This window comes from Schistocerca gregaria, chromosome 3 (genome assembly GCF_023897955.1).
Source record: "Schistocerca gregaria isolate iqSchGreg1 chromosome 3, iqSchGreg1.2, whole genome shotgun sequence".
In the NCBI taxonomy this organism is placed as follows: Eukaryota; Metazoa; Arthropoda; class Insecta; order Orthoptera; family Acrididae; genus Schistocerca; species Schistocerca gregaria.
In genome coordinates this window covers 257762021-257788205 of record NC_064922.1, presented here as the reverse complement: position 1 = coordinate 257788205, position 26185 = coordinate 257762021, and the positions used below count along the sequence as shown (strand labels likewise).

At 44.2% G+C, this 26185-nt stretch overlaps 1 protein-coding gene across 1 annotated transcript in view; it reads left to right on the top strand.

The window, feature by feature from the left end:
• Positions 1–25325, top strand: part of LOC126353825 (uncharacterized) — a 68238-nt gene extending 42913 nt beyond the window's left edge. The window contains exons 3-4 of the mRNA XM_050002946.1: positions 3976–4195; positions 24846–25325. Of these exons, the coding sequence (XP_049858903.1) occupies positions 3976–4195; positions 24846–25203 (578 nt within the window). The 3' untranslated portion in view covers positions 25204–25325. The remainder of the gene's footprint in view (positions 1–3975; positions 4196–24845) is intronic.
• Positions 25326–26185: the final 860 nt, after the last annotated feature.

Below are 26185 nucleotides of genomic sequence, written 5' to 3'. Positions count from 1 at the left end.
ATAACATAAAAAACTTGAAGCCGTTCACACTCGATGACAATCCACACTACAAACTGTTGACATGACGCACAAACACTGAAGATGTCGATGGCACAGGTGAAAGATGCAGTGTGACGGTGAACACTGAACACTAAACAAGACGGCACACGAGACACTAATGGCGATGATCTCCAGCGCGCGAATGTCCACGAAGCGTGTGCGAGTCCGGGGTCCTGCCGAGAGAGGAAGAAGGGTGGGGTGGGGGGAGGGGAGAACAAAGATGCCAATGGCTGAGGAGATGGGAGGAGGAGTAGAGGGACAGGGGAGGGGAAGCCTGGGGGAGGAGTGGGGAGAAATGGAGGCGGGAGGGAAGGGAGAGAGAAGGGAGGGAGGGTGCCCAACGGAGAAAGACAGGAAGAGGGAGGGAGGATCAAAGTTGGTATGAGGGGTAGATAGAGGGGAGGAGGGCATCATCAGGAAGGGGGAGCTGGCGGAAGCCACCTTGGGAGAGGGTAAGGAGGGTGGAGAGATGGACAGCAGGTGGGACATGGGAATAGAGGCGCAGCAGCAGGCAGCGGTGGGAGTGGAAGGGGCAGACAAGCGGGTGAGGAGGATCGAGTTTACGAGAGGTGTACAGGATCTGTATCCTTTCAAGGAAAAGGGGGAGGTGGGGGAACGGAATGAGGTCATACAGGATCTACGTGGGGGAGGGGAGACGGATGCGATAGGTGTGGTGGAGAGTATGGCGTTCCAGGATCTGAAGGGGGGCCGGAGATCCGGGCAGGATTGGCGTAACAGACAATAGGGCGGTTCAGGGATTTATAGGTGTGGAGGATAGTGGAGGGGTCCAGACCCCACGTACGGCCGGAAAGGAGCTTGAGGAGACGGAATCGGGAGCGTGGCTTGGCTTGGATTGTCTGGAGATGGGGGGTCCAGGAGAGGCGACGGTCAAGGGTGACGCCAAGTTACTTAAGGTAGGGGTGAGGGCGATAGGACGGCCATAGATGGTGAGATACAAATCAAGGAGGCGGAAGGAAGGGGTGGTTTTGCCTACAATGATCGCCTGCTGAGCAAGTGCTCATAGCTCTTAAGGCATTCATTTTAGATCTCGTGTTCAGCGGTCTATTTACCATCAAATAATTGTTCCTGTCGCATCCTCGCATTCTACACAGACATTCCGTACAAAAAAAACAATGAACATACAGGGTGGTCCATTGATCGTGACCGGGCCAAATATCTCACGAAATAAGCGTCAAACGAAAAAACAACAAAGAACGAAACTTATCCAGCTTGAAGACGTATACCAGATGGCGCTATGGTTGGCCCGCTAGATGACTCTGCCATAGGTCAAACGGACATCAACTGCGTTTTTTTTAAATAGGAACCCCCATTTTTATTACATATTCGTATAGATCTTAAAGAAATATGACTGTTTTGTTGGACCACTTTTTTCGCTGTAATAATCACAAAATTAAAATGTAGAATGTAGGTACGTTTGAACATTTTATTTCGGTTGTTCCATTGTGATACATGTACCTTTCTGAGAACGCATGCTATTACAGCGTGATTACCTGCAAATACCACATTAATGCAATAAATGCTCAAAATTATGTCCGTCAACCTCAATTCATTTGGCAATACGTGTAACGACATTCCTCTCAACAGCGATTAGTTCGTGTTCCGTAATGTTCCCACATGCGTTGGCAATGCGCTGTCGCATGTTGTCAGACGTTGTCAGTGAATTACGATAGCAAATGTCCTTCAACCTTCTCCACAGAAAGAAACCCGGGGACATCAGATCCGGTGAACGTGCGGGCCATGGTATGGTGCTTCGAGGACCAGTCCACCTGTCATGAAATACGCTATTCAATTCCGCTTAACCGCACGCGAGCTATGTACCGGACATCCATCATGTTGGAAGTACATCACCATTCTGTCATGCAATGAAGCATCTTGTAGTAACATCGGTAGAACATTACGTAGGAAATCAGCATACATTGCACCATTTAGATTGCCATCGATAAAATGGGGGCCGCACCATACGTTAACCCGCCAGGGTCGCTGATGTTGTTCCACTTGTCGCAGCCATCGTGGATTTTCCGTTGCCCAATAGTGCATATTATGCCGGTTAAAGTTTCCGCTATTGGTGAATGACGCTTCGTCACTAAATAGAACGCGTGCAAGAAATCTGTCACCGCCCCGTAATTTCTCTTGTGCCCAGTGGCAGAAATGTACACGACGTTCAAAGTCGTCGCCATGCAATTCCTGATGCGCAGAAATATGGTATGGGTGCAATCGATGTTGATGTAGCATCCTCAACACCGACGTTTTTAAGATTCCCGATTCCACACGCAGTTTGTCTGCTACTGATGTGCAGATTAGCTGCGATAGCAGCTAAAACACCTACTTGGGCATCATCATTTGTTGCAGGTAGTGGTTGACGTTTCACATGTGGCTGAACACTTCCTGTTTCCTTAAATAACGTAACTATCCGGCGAACGGTCCGGACACTTGCATGATGTCGTCCAGGATACCGAGCAGCATACATAGCACACGCCCGTTGGGCATTTTGATCACAATAGCCATACATCAACACGATATCGACCTTTTCCGAAATTGGTAAACGGTCTATTTTAACACGGGTAATGTATCACGAAGCAAATACCGTCCACACTGGTGGAATGTTACGTGATGCCACGCACTTACACGTTTGCGACTATTACAGCGCCATCTTTCACAAAGCCAAAAAAGTGGTCCAACTAAAGCATTCATATTTATTTACGTACTACACGAATATGTATTAAAAATGGGAGTTCCTATTTTAAAAAAACGCAGTTGATATCCGTTTCACCTATGGAAGCGCCATCCAGCAGGCCAACCGTAGCGCCATGTGGTTTCCCCCTTCAAGCCAGACAAGTTTCTTTCTTTGTAGTTTTTTCGTTTGACGCTTATTTCGTGACACATTTGGCCCGGTCACTATCAATGGACCACCTTGTATATCTTACATTTTTAATACATTGTTTTATACATTTTGTGTTTGTAAATGTTGTGTACGTAGTTCCGCGTAGTCAGCGTGTACACAACTTTCCCACTAGAGCGCGCCGCGCTAAACACAATCAGCGCAGGCGCAGCACTCGTCCGTCTCCGCACTACGAGATGGCGCTGCCTTAGAGACGGACCAAATTCTGCTTCCGCCGATCCGCGTATTAATATGTAACGCAGCCAATGAGATCGCTGCTAACGTAGAACCTTTTCTCCTCACGGATCACACTCACGCAGTGATACATGAACGCGTGAGGTATTATAATGAGTGTGCAGACCTCCGATTAGTCAGTCTGCATTAGTCTGTAGTCAAGTTTCAGTCTGCGTCTAATTAGATTATCATATTCCTGTACATAGCCATGAAGATAAATGAATAGACACTTTGTCAAGTATCATAGATATGTGAGAATAAGATTAACGTACCAAGACCAAAGGAACTTCAGATTGTCATCTGTAAACAGCATCCAGAATCAAGTTACGTAATATCTATGATTTTTATTATTTTAATAAATGTGTGTGAAAATTAATCAAGTTCTGTTTAAAGTTGGTCACCGTCAATCTGCTATTCTAAGCGTGCAAGTGGCATTTCTATCGTCTGACCTAACGGCAGAAGATAAACACGCCACGATAAGAGCCACGATATTGCTGACACTCGCCTACTTCGTTAGAGCGACAAGTCAAGTAATCTGATGGTGTGTGTACCAAAGGGCTTACAGTACGCACACCACAGTAAATCTATCTGGCTAAAGAAATGGATCCTTGTACGGTTGAAAGCCCCCTCTCTCCCCCTCCCCTCTCCTTTTTCCTACCAACACGGCCCAAGTGTAACTACCAACAATGAAGAGGAAAAGCTGGTCAGTGAATTTCCAATATGTGTGTAAACCTGTGTGTGACTCCTGCTTTAAATTTTATAGCCGCCATTCAGCTGCATAAAGTGATTTTTAATTGTTTAAGAGAGAAACCTGTCAAGAGACGAGATATACGCACAAGTGCACCTCACAATTGTGACGGCTGAGGGCCATTCCCCGTACACGGCACTGGGTGTCCCGTCGCCTGCGGGATCCACAAAAGATGAGCCAGAGGTTCCCAGACGTGGAGTATCCACGGCCCCAAGACCAACGAGGAACTTGCAGTCGGTCGAAATGTACAGCATAGCTGGCTTATTGTGGCACATGTGAGTCTCCCTGCTACATTTTTTGCTGTCTCATTTTCCGTTTAAATAAGTTGGTATAATCATCTTCGAATCTTGGAGTGCAGTGAGTCATCACAACAATATTCTTAACGGGAATAAGTAGTAATTTAAATGATAACTGTTATAAACTGACGGAAAAAATCGCAACACCAAAAAAAAATAATAAATGTAGAGTAATGAAATTTCGAGAATACATTTGTCAATATAAACACTGTAAAATCACAGATTAGTGTAAGTGCAAGAGAAACCATTGCAAAAGAGAAATACTGGTGATTTACACTACTGGCCATTAAAATTGCTACACCAAGAAGAAACGCAGATAATAAACGGGTATTCATGGAACACGTATATTATACTAGTACTGACATGTGATTACATTTTCATGCAGTTTGGGTGGATAGATCCTGAGAAATCAGTACCCAGAACAACCACCTCTGGCCGTAATAATAGCCTTGTTACGCCTGGAATTGATTCAAACAGAGCTTGGATGGCATGTACAGGTACAACTGCCCATGCAGCTTCAACACGATACCACAGTTGATCAAGAGTAGTGACTGGCGTATTGTGACGAGCCAGTTGCTCGGCCACCATTGATCAGACGTTTTCAATTGGTGAGAGATCTGGAGAATGTGCTGGCCAGGGCAGCAGTCGAACATTTTCTGTATCCAGAAAGGCCCGTACAGGACCTGCAACATACGGTCGTGCATTATCCTGCTGAAATGTAGGGTTTCGCAGAGATCTACTGAAGGGTAGTGCCACGGGTCGTAACACATCTGAAATGTAACGTCCACTGTTCAAAGTGCCGTCAGTGCGAAAAAGAGGTGACCGAGACGTGTAACCAATGGCACCCTATAACATTACGCCGGGTGATACGCCAATATGGCGATGACGAATACACGCTTCCAATGTGCGTTCACCGCGATGTCGCCAAACACGGATGCTACCATTACGATGCTGTAAACAGAGCCTGGATTCATCCGAAAAAAATGACGTTTTGCGATTCGTGCACGTAGGTTCGTCATTGAGTACACCATCGCAGGCGCTCCTGTCTGTGATGCAGCGTCAAGGGCAACCGCAGCCATGGTCTCCGAGCTGATAGTCCATGCTGCTGCATACGTCATCCAGCTGTTCGTGCACATGGTTGTAGTCTTTCAAACGTCCCCATTTGTTGACTCAGGGATCGAGACGTGGCTGCACCATCCGTTACAGCCATGCGGATAAGATGCCTGTCGTCTCGACTGCTAGTGATACGAGGCCGTTGGTAGCCGGCACAGCGTTCCGTATTACCCTCCTGAACCCACTGATTCCATATTCTGCTAACAGTCATTGGATCTCGACCAAAACTGCATTCGCGATAGGCTACAATCCGACGTGATTGTACGCATTTGTCCTCCTTACACGAGGCATCACAACAGCGTTTCACCAGGAAACGCCGATCAACTGCTGTTTGTGTATGAGTAATCTGTTGGAAAATTTCCTCATGTCAGCACGTTGTAGATGTCGCCACCGGCGCCAACCTTGTGTGAATGCTCTACATCTACATCTACATCCGTACTCCGCAAGCCACCTGACGGTGTGTGGCGGAGGGTACCCTGAGTACCTCTATCGGTTCTCCCTTCTATTCCAGTCTCGTATTGTACGTGGAAAGAAGGATTGTCGGTATGCTTCTGTGTGGGCTCTAATCTCTCTGATTTTATCCTCATGGTCTCTTCGCGAGATATACGTAGGAGGGAGCAATATACTGCTTGACTCTTCGGTGAAGGTATGTTCTCGAAACTTCAACAAAAGCCCGTACCGAGCTACTGAGCGTCTCTCCTGCAGAGTCTTCCACTGGAGTTTATCTATCATCTCCGTAACGCTTTCGCAATTACTAAATGATCCTGTAACGAAGCGCGCTGCTCTCCGTTGGATCTTCTCTATCTCTTCTATCAACCCTACCTGGTGCGGATCCCACACTGCTGAGCAGTATTCAAGCATTGGGCGAACAAGCGTACTGTAACCTACTTCCTTTGTTGTCGGATTGCATTTCCTTAGGATTCTTCCAATGAATCTCAGTCTGGCATCTGCTTTACCGACGATCAACTTTATATGATCATTCCATTTTAAATCACTCCTAATGCGTACTCCCAGATAATTTATGGAATTAACTGCTTCCAGTTGCTGACCTGCTATTTTGTAGCTAAATGATAAGGGACCTATCTTTCTATGTATTCGCATCACATTACACTTCGCTACATTGAGATTCAATTGCCATTCCGTGCACCATGCGTCAATTCGCTGCAGATCCTCCTGCATTTCAGTACAATTTTCCATTGTTGCAACCTCTCGATACACCACAGCATCATCTGCAAAAAGCCTCAGTGAACTTCCGATGTCATCCACCAGGTCATTTATGTATATTGTGAGTAGCAACGGTCCTATGACACTCCCCTGCGGCACACCTGAAATCACTCTTACTTCGGAAGACTTCTCTCTATTGAGAATGACATGCTGCGTTCTGTTATCTAGGAACTCCTCAATCCAATCACACAATTGATCTGATAGTCCGTATGCTCTTACTTTTTTCATTAAACGACTATGGGGAACTGTGTCAAACGCCTTGCGGAAGTCAAGAAACACGGCATCTACCTGTGAACCCGTGTCTAAGGCCCTCTGAGTCTCGTGGACGAATAGCGCGAGCTGGGTTTCACACGATCGTCTTTTTCGAAACCCATGCTGATTCCTACAGAGTAGATTTCTAGTCTCCAGAAAAGACATTATACTCGAACATAATACGTGTTCCAAAATTCTACAACTGATCGACGTTAGAGATATAGGTCTATAGTTCTGCACATCTGTTCGACGTCCCTTCTTGAGAACGGGGATGACCTGTGCCCTTTTCCAATCCTTGGGAACGCTTCGCTCTTCTAGAGACCTACGGTACACCGCTGCAAGAAGGGGGGCAAGTTCCTTCGCGTACTCTGTGTAAAATCGAACTGGTATCCCATCAGGACCAGCGGCCTTTCCTCTTTTGAGCGATTTTAATTGTTTCTCTATCCCTCTGTCGTCTACTTCGATATCTACCATTTTGTCAACTGTGCGACAATCTAGAGAAGGAAGCACAGTGCAGTCTTCCTCTGTGAAACAGCTTTGGAAGAAGACATTTAGTAATTCGGCCTTTAGTCTGTCATCCTCTGTTTCAGTACCATTTTGGTCACAGAGTGTCTGGACATTTTGTTTTGATCCACCTACCGCTTTGACATAGGACCAAAATTTCTTAGGATTTTCTGCCAAGTCAGTACATAGAACGTTACTTTCGAATTCATTGAAAGCCTCTCGCATAGCCCTCCTCACACTACATTTCGCTTCGCGTAATTTTTGTTTGTCTGCAAGGCTTTGGCTATGTTTATGTTTGCTGTGAAGTTCCCTTTGCTTCCGCAGCAGTTTTCTAACTCGGTTGTTGTACCACGGTGGCTCTTTTCCATCTCTTACGATCTTGCTTGGCACATACTCATCTAACGCATATTGTACCATGGTTTTGAACTTTGTCCACTGATCCTCAACACTATCTGCACTTGAGACAAAACTTTTGTGTTGAGCCGTCAGGTACTCTGTAATCTGCTTTTTGTCACTTTTGCTAAACAGAAAAATCTTCCTACCTTTTTTAATATTTCTATTTACGGCTGAAATCATCGACGCAGTAACCGCTTTATGATCGCTGATTCCCTGTTCTGCATTAACTGATTCAAATAGTTCGGGTCTGTTTGTCACCAGAAGGTCTAATATATTATCGCCACGAGTCGGTTTTCTGTTTAACTGCTCAAGGTAGTTTTCAGATAAAGCACTTAAAAATATTTCACTGGATTCTTTGTCCCTGCCACCCGTTATGAACGTTTGAGTCTCCCAGTCTATATCCGGCAAATTAAAATCTCCACCCAGAACTATAACATGGTGGGGAAATCTACTCGAAATATTTTCCAAATTATTCTTCAGGTGCTGAGCCACAACAGCTGCTGAGCCCGGGGGCCTATAGAGACATCCAATTACCATGTCTGAGCCTGCTTTAACCGTGACCTTCACCCAAATCATTTCACAATTCGAATCTCCGTCAATTTCCTTCGATACTATTGCACTTCTTATCGCTATAAACACGCCTCCCCCTTCACTGTCCAGCCTATCTCTGCGGTATACATTCCAATCAGAGTTTAGGATTTCATTACTGTTTACGTCTGGTTTCAGCCAACTTTCTGTTCCTAGTACTATATGGGCGTTGTGACCGTTTATTAATGAGAGCAGTTCTGGGACCTTTCTATAGACGCTTCTGCAGTTTACTATTAGCACATTAATATTGTTATTCCTTGTTGCATTTTGCCTACTCCTGCCTTGCCGCGTCTCAGGAGGCGTCTTGTCGGGCCTAGGGAGGGAATTCTCTAACCTAAAAAAACCCCATGTGCACTCCACACGTACTCCGCTACCCTCGTAGCCGCTTCCGGCGTGTAGTGCACGCCTGACCTATTCAGGGGGACCCTACATTTCTCCACCCGATAGCGGAGGTCGAGAAATTTGCACCCCAGCTCTCCGCAGAATCGTCTGAGCCTCTGGTTTAAGCCTTCCACTCGGCTCGGCTGAAAAGCTAATCGTTTGCATATCACAGCATCTTCTTGTTGTCGGTTAAATTTCGCGTCTGTAGCAAGTCATGTTCGTGGTGTAGCAATGTTAATGGCCAGTAGTTTAATAACCGGTGTAACTGCCCGGATGTTGAATGCGAGCATGCAAACGTGAATGTATTGTTGACCAATACAAGGACTGTTAATAGTGTTTGTTGATGAGGCTGGATTTGTCTTCCGGTAATGTCTCATATGTGCTCGATTGGAGACGGATCTGGTGATTGGGCAGGCCAAGACAACATGTCGACATTCTGAGGGCTTGCTCGGCTACAGCAGCGGCATATGGGCGGGCGTTATCTGCTGGAAAACACACCTTGGAATGCTGCTTATGAATGGCAGCACAATAGGTCGAATCATCAGACCGACGTACAGCATTGCAGTCAGGTTGCTGGGGATAACCACGAGAGCACTCCTGCTGTCATACGAAATCGCACCCCAGACCATAACTCCAGGTGTAGATGCAGTGTGTGTAGCACGCAGACAGGTTGGTTGCAGGCCCCCAACTGGCCTCCTTCTAACCAACACGCAGCCATCACTGGCACCAAAGCAGAACCATCTTTCACCAGAATACACAACAGACCTGCACCCTGCCCTCCAGTGAGGTCTCACTTGGCATCACTGAAGTCGCAAGTGGAGGTGGTTCAGGGTTAGTGGAATGCACTTTACAGGGCGTCTGTCTCGGAGCTGTCTGTCCTTGAAGTAACCGATTTGTAACAGTTCATTGTCACTGTGATGCCAGCTGCTGCGGATGCAGTATAATGCGCCAGAGCCATACGCCGAACACGGTGGTCCTCCCTCTCGGTAGTGCCACGTGGCCGTTGGGAGCCCGGTCTTAGCCCGGTCTTCTTGCGACTGTACGTCCTAGTGACCACCGCTGCCAGCACTCATGTACAGTGGATACATTCCTGTCAGGTATTTCTGCAACATCACGGAACAAACATCCAATCTCTCGTAGCCCTGTTACACGACCTCGTTCGAACTCAGTGAGGTGTTGATAATGCCGTCTTTTCCACCGTAAATGTTTTCTCGACTAACATAGCTCACCGGTCTAACGCACAGCTTTCCGGGCGGGAAGGAGCGCCTGGTCCCTGGTCTACCACGCAAACACAGGGGTTACACTCGTCTCGTGTGAGGCATTCCCTGGAGGGGAGGGGGGTGGGGGCACAGGGGGCCGAACCGCACAATAAGGCAGTCCCATGAGGTGACGCAGGGGGGCTCACGCCAAGTTCCTCACGGCAGCGTGAGTCACGGCGACAAGCATCACAAGTTGGATCGCAGTTTCAACACGCAGTTTGCTGAGGGACTTTGGCTCTGGCAGAGGTGGCGACTACCTCTGCTATGTTAATAGATGTAAGTTCAGAATCGAATTCCGATTCTGAGTTTGAGTTTGAAACGGTGTGTTAGATCGCTTTGATGAAACAAAAAGCAGAAAAAAGTGCGTACATGAAAAGAAGACTAAGTCATGGGGAATTCGCTTCAACTAAGGAATTTGATGATGAAAAATTCACGAACTATTTTAGATTAAACCGTGATCAATTCCAAGAAGCGCTTGGTCTCATCAAGAATGAAATTGACAGACTGGGATGCAACGCTGCAAGGTCGATTTGAACGAAGGAGAAACTAGCTGTGTTTTTAAGGTAAGATATTATGATCTATATTATGATCTATATATGATTTATCTATACATAAAAATGTTCCGTTGGTTTGTGTATAGCCACTAACCTCCGAAAGCTCTTGACCGATTGCTTTGAAATTTTGACACAACGTTGCATTCTAATACAGGATGGTTTTTGGGTACCTATTTCTTTAATATATTATATATAACCTATAAACATGTAATTTTACACGGCTTTTCTTAGCAATGTTTAACCGTTATAATATATATATATATATATGCCGTAACCAACCTCTCCACCCAAATCTTGTGACACTGGAACGTCTTTTACTTTTGCCTGCCTGTTCTACCTATCTGATCCCCTAGCCAGAAGTGAGGTTGCCACTACTATACCACTGGCCGCTTTCTCCCACTTCTCAGCTTTCAGCTTCGTTTTAAAGTATCTTCATGGCTTGTATCATACAGGACTTTGCGAACACGTACGGTTTCAATTAGCTTTTCCTCCATTTCCAACTACCAACAGCCAGAACCACCGTGAGCCTCGCAGTAGACTGCGTACAGGAGACTGCGGCCCTCAGGGCCACCGAGCGCAGGAACTGCGTCACGTCACGCTGCGCTCTAACGTGCGCAGAACCATTCAGTTGTGTGGTTCGCAAAAACTCACCGTGAGTCACCCTGCGTCACCTCACGGACCTGCGTCTCATCTTGCGTGGGTTTGGTGTGAGGCGGCGGAGGGGTGAAGTGGACTGAGATAGTCGTCGTGGGGCTGCGGGCCACTGCGGCTGCGGCGGGGACGGAACCTCTCCGTCGTTTCTAGGTCCCCGGTTAACATACAATACAATACATACAACATAGCTCACCACGTCCAACCTCAAAGGTAACTAACGCTCAAGATCGTTAAAGCGCGAATTTAAAGTAAACTTGATTTGCATTCTCATAGTGCCGCTACTAACGCCTCTCTTTTGAGAGAGGCACGAAATCTGAGTAGACACCATCTTTGACATGAAGAAACACGCCTACCAACTTTCGTATATGTCGCACAACTCCTTCACGGTGTTGCAATTTTTTCCGCCAGTGTAAAACCTTTGAAATTATATATGAGAATGCAGGCTTTCTCGGCGAATCTTGATGATAAATTCTTCTCAGGTTGACAGCTGGGTCAATGCGTTGTTCTCCAGCAACGCTTCAGCTGTAACTAGAAAGACCATCGCTCTTCTCAACAACTCAGGTCTGGACCAGAACCTGATAAAAAGGCTTTACCCCAGAGCTCTGGTTACACCACGGTTCTACGGCCTCCCCAAGATACACAAGAGAGAGGTACCATTACGACCGATAGTAGACACGATCAACTCTCCCACCTATGGTATAGCCAAACACCTGGCGCTACTACTTAAGCCTCTCATGGGTAAATGTCCCCACCACATCAAGAGTTCTACGGAGTTTGTTAAGACACTCAAGGAGTGGCGTCTTGACAAAAATGATATTATGGTCATCTTTGACGCTATATCCCTTTTCACAAGGGTACCGTTAGAGGACTCCCTGAAACTACTGGAAAATCATTTCGACGAAGACACAGTGGAATTATTCCGCCATGCACTCACGACCACATATTTCCAGTGTGGCGGCAGGTTTTACCAACAGGTGGATGGAGTCGCTATGGGATCCCCACTGGCACCATCTATCGCTAATCTGTACATGGAATACTTCGAGGATATCGCCTTGGAAACAGCACGCCTTAAACCCAAGGTCTTTTATCGGTACGTGGACGATACTTTCGCGGTCTGGCCGCACGGCGAAGACACTCTAACGGAATTTCTGAACCATCTGAACAGCATACACGAGAACATCAAGTTCACAATGGAAATGGAAGAAAATGGGTGCCTACCCTTCCTCGATATCCTTATAATGAAGAAACCGGGCGGCACACTGGGACACTCTGTCTACCGAAAGAAAACGCACACAGACCTGTACCTCAACGCCAACAGCTGCCATCACCCAGCACAACGGAAATCCGTGCTCACTACCCTGGTCCGCAGAGCTCATGACATAAGCGACAAGGACAGTTTATCTGCTGAGATTCAGCACCTGAAGAAAACCTTCCAGATGAATGTATACTCCGACACGCAGATTAGACGCGCTCTCCATATGAGCAAGAAGAAGAAGGAGAAGAACCTTCAGGAAGATGAGAACAACAAACGTCTGGCGTTCCTCCCATACACAGGACCACCCACGGCCAAAATTTCCAGGATACTGGAGAAAAACATCCTCCAACAAAAATCAGAAATATGCTGGGCTCAATGAGGGACAACTTGGGTCTAAGAACTCCGGGTGTCTACAGTATTTCCTGTGAATATGGGAAACAATATATTGGGCAGACGCAGCGTTCCATAACGCAACGCATCTCTGAACATGTGAGAAGCGTCCGCCTCGGACAAAAAGAAAAATCCGCAGTAGCGGAGCACAGCCTCAGTGAAGAACACACGTTTCAGTTTGAAGAAACCAAGAGACTGAGTAGAGCGAAAGGTTTCTGGGACTCAGTTATTAAAGAGGCAGTGGAGATACGGGTTAGTGACAACCTGGTCAATCGGGACAGTGGCTTCCAACTCAGCAGCGCGTGGAATACAACATTATCAAGAATGAGACGAGAGCGCTCCGATGGAGGTAGGTCGGTGGCGGCGTATGGAATAAACAGGCCGCCCCGGCGCCCGCGGCTCCCCCCCCCCCCCCCCCCACACCCCCACCACGCGCCGCCGCGCCGTTTCCGCTCGCGCTTGATTGGCCCGACCCGGCCCAAGGATGCAGAGATGCTCGTGGTCCAGCGGCTATAAAGACCAGGACGAGACGTGAACCCGACACTTCGCCTGAAGATGGCAAGTAAGAAACTTGCTGAAACGTTGCTGGAGAACAACGCATTGACTCGGCTGTCAACCCGAGAAGAATTTATCAACTTTGAAATTATATTTTTCATATGGCAGGAGCATCTTGCCAAATTAAGAAAAAATTTTGTAGGTTGCGCTTTGTTTGTGTAATCATACTATTTAATTCATAGTCAGTCTCCTTCTTCCTCCAGAGATGGTCACTCCATTTCATATAAGGCCTTTACGAAAATAATTCTGTAAAAAGATTTTATCATATTAATTTTGAGCTGTGTCACCCAGATATAAGGCATGTGTTTCGTATTATACTTCCGATTACCTCTTAATGCCTGCTGACGTCTTTCGTCAAATTCTATCTTGGTGCTAAGTGTGAATTGTTATAGGTCTTCAGAATGACGTTGGCTTACATTCTACCTCTCATTTACCACTAGTGCAAAACTCATTAAAAAATAAAATATTGATTAAGCCAAATGAAGAATTAAAATTATTCAAGTTACACAACGGACAACAGCTGCAGATTGAAAGATTACCGTCCAACCTCCTTGCCTAGAGACGCCAGATGAAAGTTGATGTCGTCAAGCCCTGAGTGAAAACTGAGCAACGGATAACTGGGGAGGGGAGCTTGAGAGTGCTACTTAGAGAGCGTGCCCTTTCTACACTCCTGGAAATGGAAAAAAGAACACATTGACATCGGTGTGTCAGACCCACCATACTTGCTCCGGACACTGCGAGAGGGCTGTACAAGCAATGATCACACGCACGGCACAGCGGACACACCAGGAACCGCGGTGTTGGCCGTCGAATGGCGCTAGCTGCGCAGCATTTGTGCACCGCCGCCGTCAGTGTCAGCCAGTTTGCCGTGGCATACGGAGCTCCATCGCAGTCTTTAACACTGGTAGCACGCCGCGACAGCGTGGACGTGAACCGTATGTGCAGTTGACGGACTTTGAGCGAGGGCGTATAGTGGGCATGAGGGAGGCCGGGTGGACGTACCGCCGAATTGCTCAACACGTGGGGCGTGAGGTCTCCACAGTACATCGATGTTGTCGCCAGTGGTCGGCGGAAGGTGCACGTGCCCGTCGACCTGGGACCGGACAGCAGCGACGCACGGATGCAAGACCGTAGGATCCTACGCAGTGCCGTAGGGGACCGCACCGCCACTTCCCAGCAAATTAGGGACACTGTTGCTCCTGGGGTATCGGCGAGGACCATTCGCAACCGTCTCCATGAAGCTGGGTTACGGTCCCGCACACCGTTAGGCCGTCTTCCGCTCACGCCCCAACATCGTGCAGCCCGCCTCCAGTGGTGTCGCGACAAGCGTGAATGGAGGGACGAATGGAGACGTGTCGTCTTCAGCGATAAGAGTCGCTTCTGCCTTGGTGCCAATGATGGTCGTATGCGTGTTTGGCGCCGTGCAGGTGAGCGCCACTATCAGGACTGCATACGACCGAGGCACACAGGGCCAACACCCGGCATCATGGTGTGGGGAGCGATCTCCTACACTGGCCGTACATCTCTGGTGATCGTCGAGGGGACACTGAATAGTGCATGGTACATCCAAACCGTCATCGAACCCATCGTTCTACCATTCCTAGACTGGCAAGGGTACTTGCTGTTCCAACAGGACATTGCACGTCCACATGTATACCGGGCCACCCAACGTGCTCTAGAAGGTGTAAGTCAACTACCCTGGCCAGCAAGATCTCCAGATCTGTCCCCCATTGAGCATGTTTGGGACTGGATAAAACGTCGTCTCACGCGGTCTGCACGTCCAGAACGAACGGTGGTCCAACTGAGGCGCCAGGTGGAAATGGCATGGCAAGCCGTTCCAAAGGACTACATCGAGCATCTCTACGATCGTCTCCATGGGAGAATAGCAGCCTGCATTGCTGCGAAAGGTGGATATACACTGTACTAGTGCCGACATTGTGCATGCTCTGTTGCCTGTGTCTATGTGCCTGTGGTTCTGTCAGTGTAATCATGTGATGTATCTGACCCCAGGAATGTGTCAATAAAGTTTCCCCTTCCTGGGACAATGAATTCAAGGTGTTCTTATTTCAGTTTCCAGGAGTGTATATGATACTAGGCAAGGGGCTGGAGGGCTCACACGCTGATGTGTGGGTCCCTGCATTCTATATCTCTTATTTTACATAAATTCCTTTAACTTGACTTTTTTGTGATTTTTAAGGTATGTTAAAGATTGATTACAATTGATTACCTATTTATTTTAAACATTATCACTCGACTTTACAGCGATTGCAGCAGTTGTTTCAGTTTACAGATATTACAATTTTACAACTTAAAGCTGGGGTATATTATATACTAATCTGCACGCACATTTCTATGGGTAAGACGGAATTGTGTTGGCCAAATGTATACCACCAAAGTCTCCCAATATTTTACATGGCGCACCCACTATGTAAGGAGGATAACGGGCAAACTGGGGACCAGATACATTAACACAGGGAGTCAAATTTCCGGAATTAAACGAGAAAATTCATTTCCTTGCACAATCCGAAGCTGGAAATATAAGAATTAGTACAAATATTCAAACACCTCTCTTCCATGCATGAACATTGCGACAGACGCACTGAGGGCAAGTCTGCTCATTTACCGGTCTTCTGTAACACTCCCAGAATATGGCGGGCACGCGGAGGCCTTCCTGGGCCCTGGTGGAGGGGGTGGTCGAACCACTTTGCCGTGACCAACCTCTCCACCCCAAATCTTGTGACACTGGAAAGTCTTCGGCTTTTACCTGCCTGTGCTTCTCTGATCCCCTACCCAGGAATAAGGTTGGCACTACTATACTACAGAACGACTTCCCAACTAAGATTTGGCCACGCTTTACGGAAAGGTATGAGGAGGATTAGGAAAGTTCATGTGCAGATTCACATTCACGTACAAGAAATGCATAATACACGACACATATAAATACGTAATATGAAGCCTGACACATTTCTCTCCACCCGTCCACATGGGTTCTGTTGCTTCCGCGGCCGGCCGCGTCGTGTAATAAAACTGGCGGCGGAGCCGCCTCTGTTTGTATTTCCCGTTGTGAGCGAGCAGCAAAACCTGCTGCTTATGAAGCGGAAACTACTGTACCGTTTCAAGGTTAGTATCAGCAAGTAGTAGAAGACAACGTGGCAGCTTTCATCCTCAAATAAATTTCAGTAAAAGTACTTCCGTTACTCTTTTGAACCACACACACATCAAAATGTAACTAAAAGTTGCTTAGAGGTAGGTACATGGGACATATAAAAAATTCAGGGACCCAAGAAAAAGTGCGCAATGTGAACACACCTTTCCCTTAAATAATTGTTTTAATAGTTTTATGGCCAGATATTTGCTTGGTGTTTTCTTGAAACTGGTGTATATGCTTCAAATTATGCTCTCTTGTCACGCAGTTCCTTAACCAGAAAAACCAATATGAAAAAATTAGAATCAGATTTATGAGAATAAAGTATGAGATTATTTGCATATAGGTATATTTATTTATCTTCAGCTGAACTGAGTAAGTTAGCAATAAATTTGTAACTGACAATCTTTACATTACCTTGAATTTTTGGAATTCTTTCCACTGATAACCTGTAGAAACATTATAAATCGTTTATTACAGTATAGCACAATTTGTAGCTGCCTACATTTATACCTACATTTTCACCCAAGTCAGTAAAGATTTTATTGGGTCTTTCTCAGACTGAGAGTTAGTTGGTTTGTTTAAATAATGTGCTAGAGATTGAAAACATTCTGGAATTGTACCTTTACTAAATTTCGGTCGAGCTCGTGGGCATCTCTACTTATCTTCTTGCAAATCTTGAAAAGTATATACCGTCACTCTTGTTCTCTACAAAATGTTTCGAATGGGCCATGAATCGCTTGAAAATTACCCAGCTGTTTCTCAGAACCGTTGGACAATGTGATAACGTATGACAAAGAAATATTTTTTCGTGATATAAATACAGACTAACAATTGGCGGAGCTTTTCCTTTACTTATACTGTGAAAGCTTGCTGCCTGCCGGATTTCATGATTCTATGTCAACGAGAAGTACCCTATAGGTTTTGTTAGGTGACCTTCGTACTATCAAAATATGACATAAATGACCTTTCCTTTTGATAGTCTTGAATTACTACACCACCCAGGGACTACAGACTTTAGTATGGGACATTAATTTCAATTTAATACGTCAACCCAATCCTGAGGAAAACTGGTCTTAACAGACTGACGAACAGACAGATAACAAATGACAAAAATATTTTTTCTTGTAACTACAAAAACGATTTTTGGATTTTTTGCTTTGCTTGTAGTGTGAAACTGTGCTTCTTGCCACATCTCGTGATTACAGGCTGACGGAAAGTATCCTATAGGTCTTGATGAGTGAGTTTGCGTGTATCAAAATATGTGACATAAATTGTCGTATCTTTTCATTACATTGACTTAGAAGCTTCAAATTTTTGCCCCGCCAAGGGACCGTAGACCTCTGTAAGGGGCATAAACTTCAACTTGATACGTTTACCCATTCCCGAGAAAATGCTTTTTAACAGTCGGAGAGACAGACAGATGGACAACAATGTAAGAGTTCCGTTTCTACCGATTGAGGTGCGCAACCATAAAAAGAGAACATTCTCCGTAGAAGATTCACAGAGCAAAATAACGTTATCTGAGAAATTTCTCAACTTTGTATGGATAAAAAATGCGAAGCATTCTCTGACCACGGAGTTATTTCTCAATACCTCACTACCTCCCCACTTTCTTAAGAAAGATCTCGATGTGACGTCCGGCACAGAACACACGCGTAATCTTACATTTCATTCAACTTGCGCAAAAAGGCAAACTATTCGATATACCAATATGCAACTGGCCTCAAAGCGTTCAGGAACAGTTACACTATGTTTAGATTTTAGCTTTATGAGCGGCAACCCTTTATTAAGACGATTTACGGACAGTTTATGATAATACATTTTATGACGATGTTACTGAATTTTCGAAATGCGGGAAACATTTTTGTTATTAAAGTTAGACGAACACATTATAATAAAGATATCTTACGAATATATCACATTTTCATCTACTCCAAACCAAATCACTGCCAGAAGTTTTTAACACGAGATAATTTTGTTTAAATATGACGCAAGTACTAAATGGTAGCCCGTGCGGTTTCGTTACGAGAAACAGATCGCTAGGTTCGAAATTAACCTGTTATTAATTTTTCTGGTCCGGCTACTTGTTTCTAACATAACAAAAAATGAAAAATTTATGCTGTGAGAAAACATATCTTAAATAGACCAACCGGTATTGGGAGAAAACAAAAGCGACACAAAAAATCGTATCTCACTATTACAGCAGTTATATCGTAAACAGTGATATTTATTTTGTGCAATACAGACCGAATTCCGGAGATGAACTGTATTTGGTATTAGTTGCTGATAAGGCTTTTTAATAAAATTTCACAATTTGCTCAATGTAATTTTGTCATGTATCTAATTGCAGTTCTAAGTTACGCACTCCAAAAGTGCAGCTGAAACCGTCAGTTCTTCATTTCTACGGTGATAAACGACAAACTAGACTGACGTAACTCTCGCCACTATGACAGACGCTTGAAGTGTCATATCAGTGTAGTTATTTATTGAAATAATCAACTCCTCCATTGAATTTTCCAAAACAGCTTCATTCTGCTGTGCTGGAGCCTGTTGTAGGCGCTTTCATTAGGTTTTTATGGATTGTGGAATGTTATCATTAACGACGGTCCAATGCCACATCATCTCCTGGTTCTCTCTTTATGTCTGTCGTACATTGGAGCTTCTCGATATCCTAGGATCATGTATATATATAAATGACCTAGTAGGTAGCGTCGGAAGCTCCATGCGGCTTTTCGCGGATGGTGCTATAGTATACAGAGAAGTTGCAGCATTAGAAAATGTAGCGAAATGCAGGGAGATCTGCAGCGGATAGGCACTTGGTGCAGGGAGTGGCAACTGAACCTTAACATAGACAAATGTAATGTATTGCGAAAACATAGAAAGAACGATGCTTTATTGTATGATTATATGATAGCGGAACAAACACTGGTAGCAGTTACTTCTGTAAAATATCTGAGATTATGCGAGCGTAACGATTTGAAGTGGAATCATCATATAAAAGTAATTGTTGGTAAGGCGGGTACCAGGTTGAGATTCATTGGGAGAGTCCTTAGAAAAGGTAGACCATCAACAAAGGAGGTGGCTTATAAAACACTTGTTCGAGCTATACTTGAGCATTGTTCATCAGTGTGTGGTCCGTACCAGGTCGCGTTGACAGAGGAGATAGAGAAGATCCAAAGAAGAACTGCGTGTTTCGTCACAGGGTTATTCGGTAAGCGTGATAGCGTTACGGAGATGTTTAGCAAACTCAAGTGGCAGACTCTGCAAGAGAGGCGCTCTGCATCGCGGTGTAGCTTGCTGTCCAGGTTCCGAGAGGGTGTGTTTCTGCATGAGGCATCGAATATATTGCTTCCCCCTACTTATACCTGCCGAGAAGATCACGAATGTAAAATTAGAGAGATTCGAGCGCACACGGAAGCTTTCCGGAAGTCGTTCTTCCCGCGATCCATACTCGACTGGAACAGGAAAGGGAGGTAATGACAGTGGGACGTAAAGTGCCCTCCGCCACACACCGTTGGGTGGCTTGCGGAGTATAAATGTAGATGTGGATGTAGATGTACAGATCCTGCCTATAAAGCATCGACCCTAGTGAACATTTCACTATAGCCACATGTCAATTGCACATTGATACTAGCAAAACCCTTTGGGTTATTACATCCATCTCCATGAACAGAAGATTTCATGATTGGTGAGTTTGTGCAATCGAGGGCCCCCGACCTTGCTTGTCACTTAACTTTTTCTGATTCTAGTTATCCTACAAAAAGAAACAAACATCGGCGAAACAGGCCTTGGAGGCCCATCGGTAGCGAGCGGCCGCCGTGTCATCCTCAGCCCTTGGGCATCACCAGATGCCAATACGGAGGGACATGTGGTGAGGACACCGCTCTCCCGGCTGTTGTCAGTTTTCGTGACTGCTGTGGCTACTCTTCAATCAAGTAGCTCCTCAATTGGCCTCACGTGGGGCTGAGTGCACCCCGCTTGCCAACAGCACTCGGTAGCCCCGAATGGTGCCCCATCCGAGAGCTGGCCAAACGCGCAGCGCTTAACTTCGGTGATCTGACGGGAACTGCTGTTACAACTGCGCAAGGACGTTGGCTTCTAGTTCTACTACGTTTCCAGGATATCAGATCTACAAAGGTGCTGTCTGAGTAATATGACGGAGAACATCCGAAATGTCAGTGACACAATTGTCTGGTGTATACCTAAGTCTTTGCCTACACCAGTCTGAAAACACAGGTATGCAAAATAGCGCAAAAATATTTTCATTTCCGCTTCGTTTGAAAGGGCATCCCTTCTTCTTACTTGATTTTCAGAAAGCCAGCGATCTGACAGCCAAATAATGTTTTCCTTATTATGCATAGAAACTTCAGTTTCTCTCATCAGTGTTTCTTCGGGATACGTATATCTTCTTTTGCCTTCTGAACAACATAAATCCTGCCATTTTTACTAAAAAAAACTCGGTAAAACTTAACGTTAGTAGTACTTAGTCATCTCCAAGTATGTTACAGAGCTCACTTCAACAAACGGATAATATTCTACTCTTGTGAGAAATTTCTCTAGTTTTATTCATACGAAATTGAAGAATTTTCACGTTGAGCAACTTCCCGAACGCTTTACTCAAGCTGAGAACGTTCTCAGGTGAAGTATTTTCTTCGACTCACTTTATTCATGCAAACCTGGGAATATTCTTCGAAATTTCTAGAATAAAGGACACCCTCCGTTTATTCATACGACCCCATATCTGTTGAGAACCAGAATGCCACTGTAACGACGACTCCTTGCTCGTTCTGGGACACAGAATTTGTCTGGCATGTGAAAGAAAAATACATTTTTACCATAAACAACACATCACTTTCTCTTCCGCATGTGAAAATATTTTGTTGAGCCCAACCTACATAGGTAGGAATGATCATCAAAATAAAATAAAAGAAATCAGAGCTCGAACAGAAAGGTTTAGGTGTTCGTTTTTCCCGCGCGCTGTTAGGGATTGGAATGGTAGAGAGATAGTACGATTGTGGTTCCATGAACCCTCTGCCAAGCACTTAAATGTGAATTGCAGAGTAATCATGTAGATGTAGATGTCTTCACACTCTCACACTATCTATTTATTGATCCTACAGTAATAAATCAGCAACAAAACGCACCGTTACAGAAAGATCAGCAGTCTTTGGATGTCAACGGAACAGTTTAGCACGCACTGAACGTCTCACAACATTATAAGTCAAAATGTTAACAGTTTATCTATCCCTGAACAAAGTGCCGTGGCGGTAGCAGGACAACTTCCGGCTTTACCACTTCTCATGATTCCGGCTTGTGTAAAGTCAGTTGTGGCACCAATGTCTCTTGTGGGCGCTAGTCAATTATTTCCTGACGATGGCACATCAGGTCGAAAACCCGTTCAAAATAAACGAATTTCAGTAGAACAAAAATACACTTAATTTGTTCTTCATCCTTTGAATACGAAATTTGTCTACCACGAACTGACGGAAGAATTCGTGAGTATGTCAGTGAATAAGATAAACAGGCTCTATATACAGGGTGCGTCAAAAAAATGTATACACACTTTGAAGCGCCATAGAAAATTTATTTCCCGTTTTACAATGTTAAATTTCTGGAAATGGAAAGCTGAAAGTCCAATTAGGAAAATAAATGTACTTTGCAAATGTGATTAATGTTCAAACTGGTGGCCTTCAGCATCAATACATTTCTGAGTACGGGTCACCACTGATTCCGTACATCGTACCAAAGTATCCAATAAGATTTCTGCCCACACCACCTGAGTCTCATTCCAAAGTGTGTCCAGGTTACGTGGTTTACCTTTGCATACCTCATCTTTCACTGTGCCCCATAAGAAGAAATTCAGCGGCGTGTCGTCTGGAGAGCGTGCAGAAAACTCGATTGGTCGCCTGTGTCCTTTCCACTGGCCTGGCACATTGTGATCCAGGTAGGCTCGTACGTCCCTACCATAGTGCGGCGGGCTGCCATCTTGTTGGAAATAAAACTCATCATTACCGTATAATGCACGAATGGCGGGGAATATGGAGCCAGCAAGCATTGTTAGGTACGTTTCTCCAGTAACAGTACCTTCACAGCGGAAAGGCCCAATGAGTCCCCTTGCAGACAAACCACACCACACATTTACACTAGGCAAAATTCACAGCCTTTTCAACTGTTATGTGAGGATTATCTTCAGCCCCATTCCAAACAATTGTGCCTACTGACAGTTCTATTAAGTTTGAATTGGGCTTCATCTGACCACATTATGCTACCTATAAATCCTGGTTCATGTCTCACCATCTCCTGAACCCATTCACAAAATTCTACCCTTCGATCTGTCACTTACTGTTGCAGCAGCCTTGAAATGTACACACGAAACTTGCCTTTCTTCAGAATGCGTAGCACACTACTAGCACTTACATTACTCTCACATGCCGCTTGGCTTGAAGATTTTTGAGGCGAACGCTGAAACAGTTCCAAGACCACAGTTGTGGAATCATCACGCGCTGATCGACCTTTATGTGCATAACACACAGTTCCATTAAATTCGAATTTGTCTCGTAGACGTGTAATTGTTAACTTTGAAGGTGGTACTGTATCATAGTCACTTCTCCACTGTCTTCGAACCGCAGCTACGTTCTCAAACTTCCAGTACCACTTAATTATCTGCCGCTGCGCTTCGAAGCTCAAATGGACGTCCGCCATGTTCCAGTTACTTCCTTGCCACTGCTGCCACCTGTCGAAGAAACGTAACATTACTTTCTCACAGATATCTAACCTTGTAGAACGGGAAATAAACTGTCTATGACAGTTCAAAGTGTGTATACATTTTTTGACGCACCCTGTATATATTCTTATAAATATTGTTTGATGTGTTTTTGTGAGTATAATTCCGCTAGCAAATAAACATCGATGTGTTTAAATGTTATGGCGACACATTTGTTGTTGTGTTGCTTCTCAGTAAACACACCATTTCGTGGTGATACTCCCTGCCGGCCCAATCTGTTCTGTTGACGTCTAGTGTGAATCGTGCTTTCAAGCATAAAATATTGGAAAATTCCACTGTGTTTGAGAAAAAAAATTACCTACAAAACACTTTTACATATCATGCTGTGGATGCTACCCAAGTATGTTGCCACCACATCAGGCCCGTCCAAGATGGAAGTGTATCTTGGGTGTTTCAGGAGGAATGGTCAGTAGCATGGGTATGACAGGAACAATTATTCGAAGCAAAACAGTCTAGTAAATATGGGCTCTAGATTGCATACCTTAAGAGCTATGAGCACTTCTTCATCTTCGATTCTGTGAAACTAATGTCTTCTTCTGCAAGCTCTCTGCTTTCCATATTCTGGTAGGCGACAGCATGGACGAAAACAATAAAAAAATGCCTCTTAAACACGGGCTGTAAATTGCATACCTTAAGAGCTGAGATTAATAGTTCATCTTCGCTGCTATAAAGAACATCTCATAGCTCTTACGGTACGCATTTTAGAACCTCCTCTGAAAATATGGAAAGCAGAAAGCTTGCAATAAAAGAGATTTGTTTCATGGCATTGAAGATGAAGAAATGCTCGTAGCTCTTAAGGTATGCATTTGAGAGCCCACATTTACTAAATTTTCCCCTTTGAATGATCGTTTCTGTCATATCCCTGAACCTTGACAAATTCATCCTGGGACACCCTGTATAAAGAAAGGCAGCGCAATTGTTCAGAGGCTTGCCTGACTGCCAAAAAAGAGTGACAGAAATACTAAAACAGCTTATCTAGCATACACATGAAGAGAAACGAATAAATTTCACAGAAACCACCTTATAGGATTCCATATATTATTCAGCCTCCTTCATACTGCTCCCATAGAGATTACAAAAAGAAAAGTAGAGTGTGACACCTCGCAAAACAACGTACCACCGTGAGTCTCCGCATGCTGCATCAGTGATAGGAATAAACATTTATATATGATACAATTTAATAGCCTTCCGCCATATGTTTTGCAGTGGTGTGTAAAAGTAAATATACTGTGTACATAGGCTCACCTCAATTTTTATGCACATACATTACATTAATCAAATATCTCTAATATACATCAGCCGTTATAAAAAAGATTCATGCCCTGAACTTATAATAATAAATTGAAAAGGAGTAAAATATGGGCTAAGCAGCCGTTAAAATTACCTCTGTTTGCTCTCTGCCTTGTTTGAACTCATAAAATACGCGTTTACAGAAAATTGCTTTTCTGATCCTTTGGTATCTGCAAAGCATCAAAAAGCGTTAACATTATTTTTATATAAATGTATTTCAGTACACTTTCTTTCAATGTGGAAGAAACAATATTCTGATTCTCTGTCTAATCTTTTTTATAGATTTGCTAACCCATTTCAGTATGAGATCATAAAGAAGGCTTTTTGCGATGCTCCACCAGTGCAGGACATAAATATACCATATGAGCTTAATCAGCCAAAAACATACAAGCCACCGCCAGTTCCTGAGAAGAAAGTTGTTACGAAAAAGGCATCAGATAAGAAAAAAGGCAAGACTGAAGAGGAAGAACATACAGAGCAGGAAAGGTTGGAAATGTTGGAAAAGATTGAGAGAGAAAAAAATTTATACATTTTGCCACTACGGGAAGCCGTAGATGATAATTACTTTATAAACCTATTCAATGTTGAAATAGTACCCGAAACGCCAAAGAAAAAAGAAAGGAATGGAAAGAAAAAATGAAAACAGGTATACTTATAGCATCAAATATAAAAAAAGATTTCCACTTTTTCAAAGATGTTATACCTTAAATACCTAACATAACATAGTCACTGCAGATATAAATAAATCTCTAATTAAGCTGGCGGTTTTATTTTTATTTAGTTCATCTATCTTCAGTTTAATAACTTTTACTTACCTGTTCTCTCTGTGTTGTAGTGGTAATCAACCTATTATAACTACTCAATTATTTAGACAGTAATAAATCAAATCATAGGGAACATAATATGAAATGTTAAAATAAGAAAGGTTAACAAATTACCCCAAGAAGACTTCATTCTTTTTCCAAATTAACAGAAAGTAAAGTGCAGTTCATGAATTAATGTATCAGTAAGATATATGATTCAATATTTTCTTAGAAGCACTTTCTTACACATTATTTTAAGCAGAATCAATTGTCAATAAATGTTGGTAATTTGAGCAAGCTCACAATTTAAAATTTTTGAAGAAATGTGTCATACCTCACATGTTTGAGCCCAAACAATACTATTTTTTGATGCTTTGTCGCTAATTCAGCACATTGGTACCTGATGAAAGATGCATTGCACAAAATATCCCTTTTTGGGGTTTGTATTTCTGCAATGTTTACTTGGTTTTCTTTGTTCAGCGTCGAACCTAACATGTTCAAATTCTGGCTTAAGTTCTCCACTAATTCTATTTTCTTAAATACCATGCAATTGTTTAAACACTGACCATCCCAACAATTTCATGAAGACAAATGTCATTTCAACAGGTTTGAGTCATGATGGTGTAAATTTATGCATTATCTGTTCTTGGAGAATTGATGCAGAAAGGACTATCACCCTGAGCCGACTAGCGTGAAATCTTGCGACTCCATGGTCTGACATCTCTGGAAGTGGGAGTGACCTCCTAGTTTCCACAACTGAAAATACTATACCAACACCAACACATTCATAACCTCTTGTGCACATTATGATGCTATATA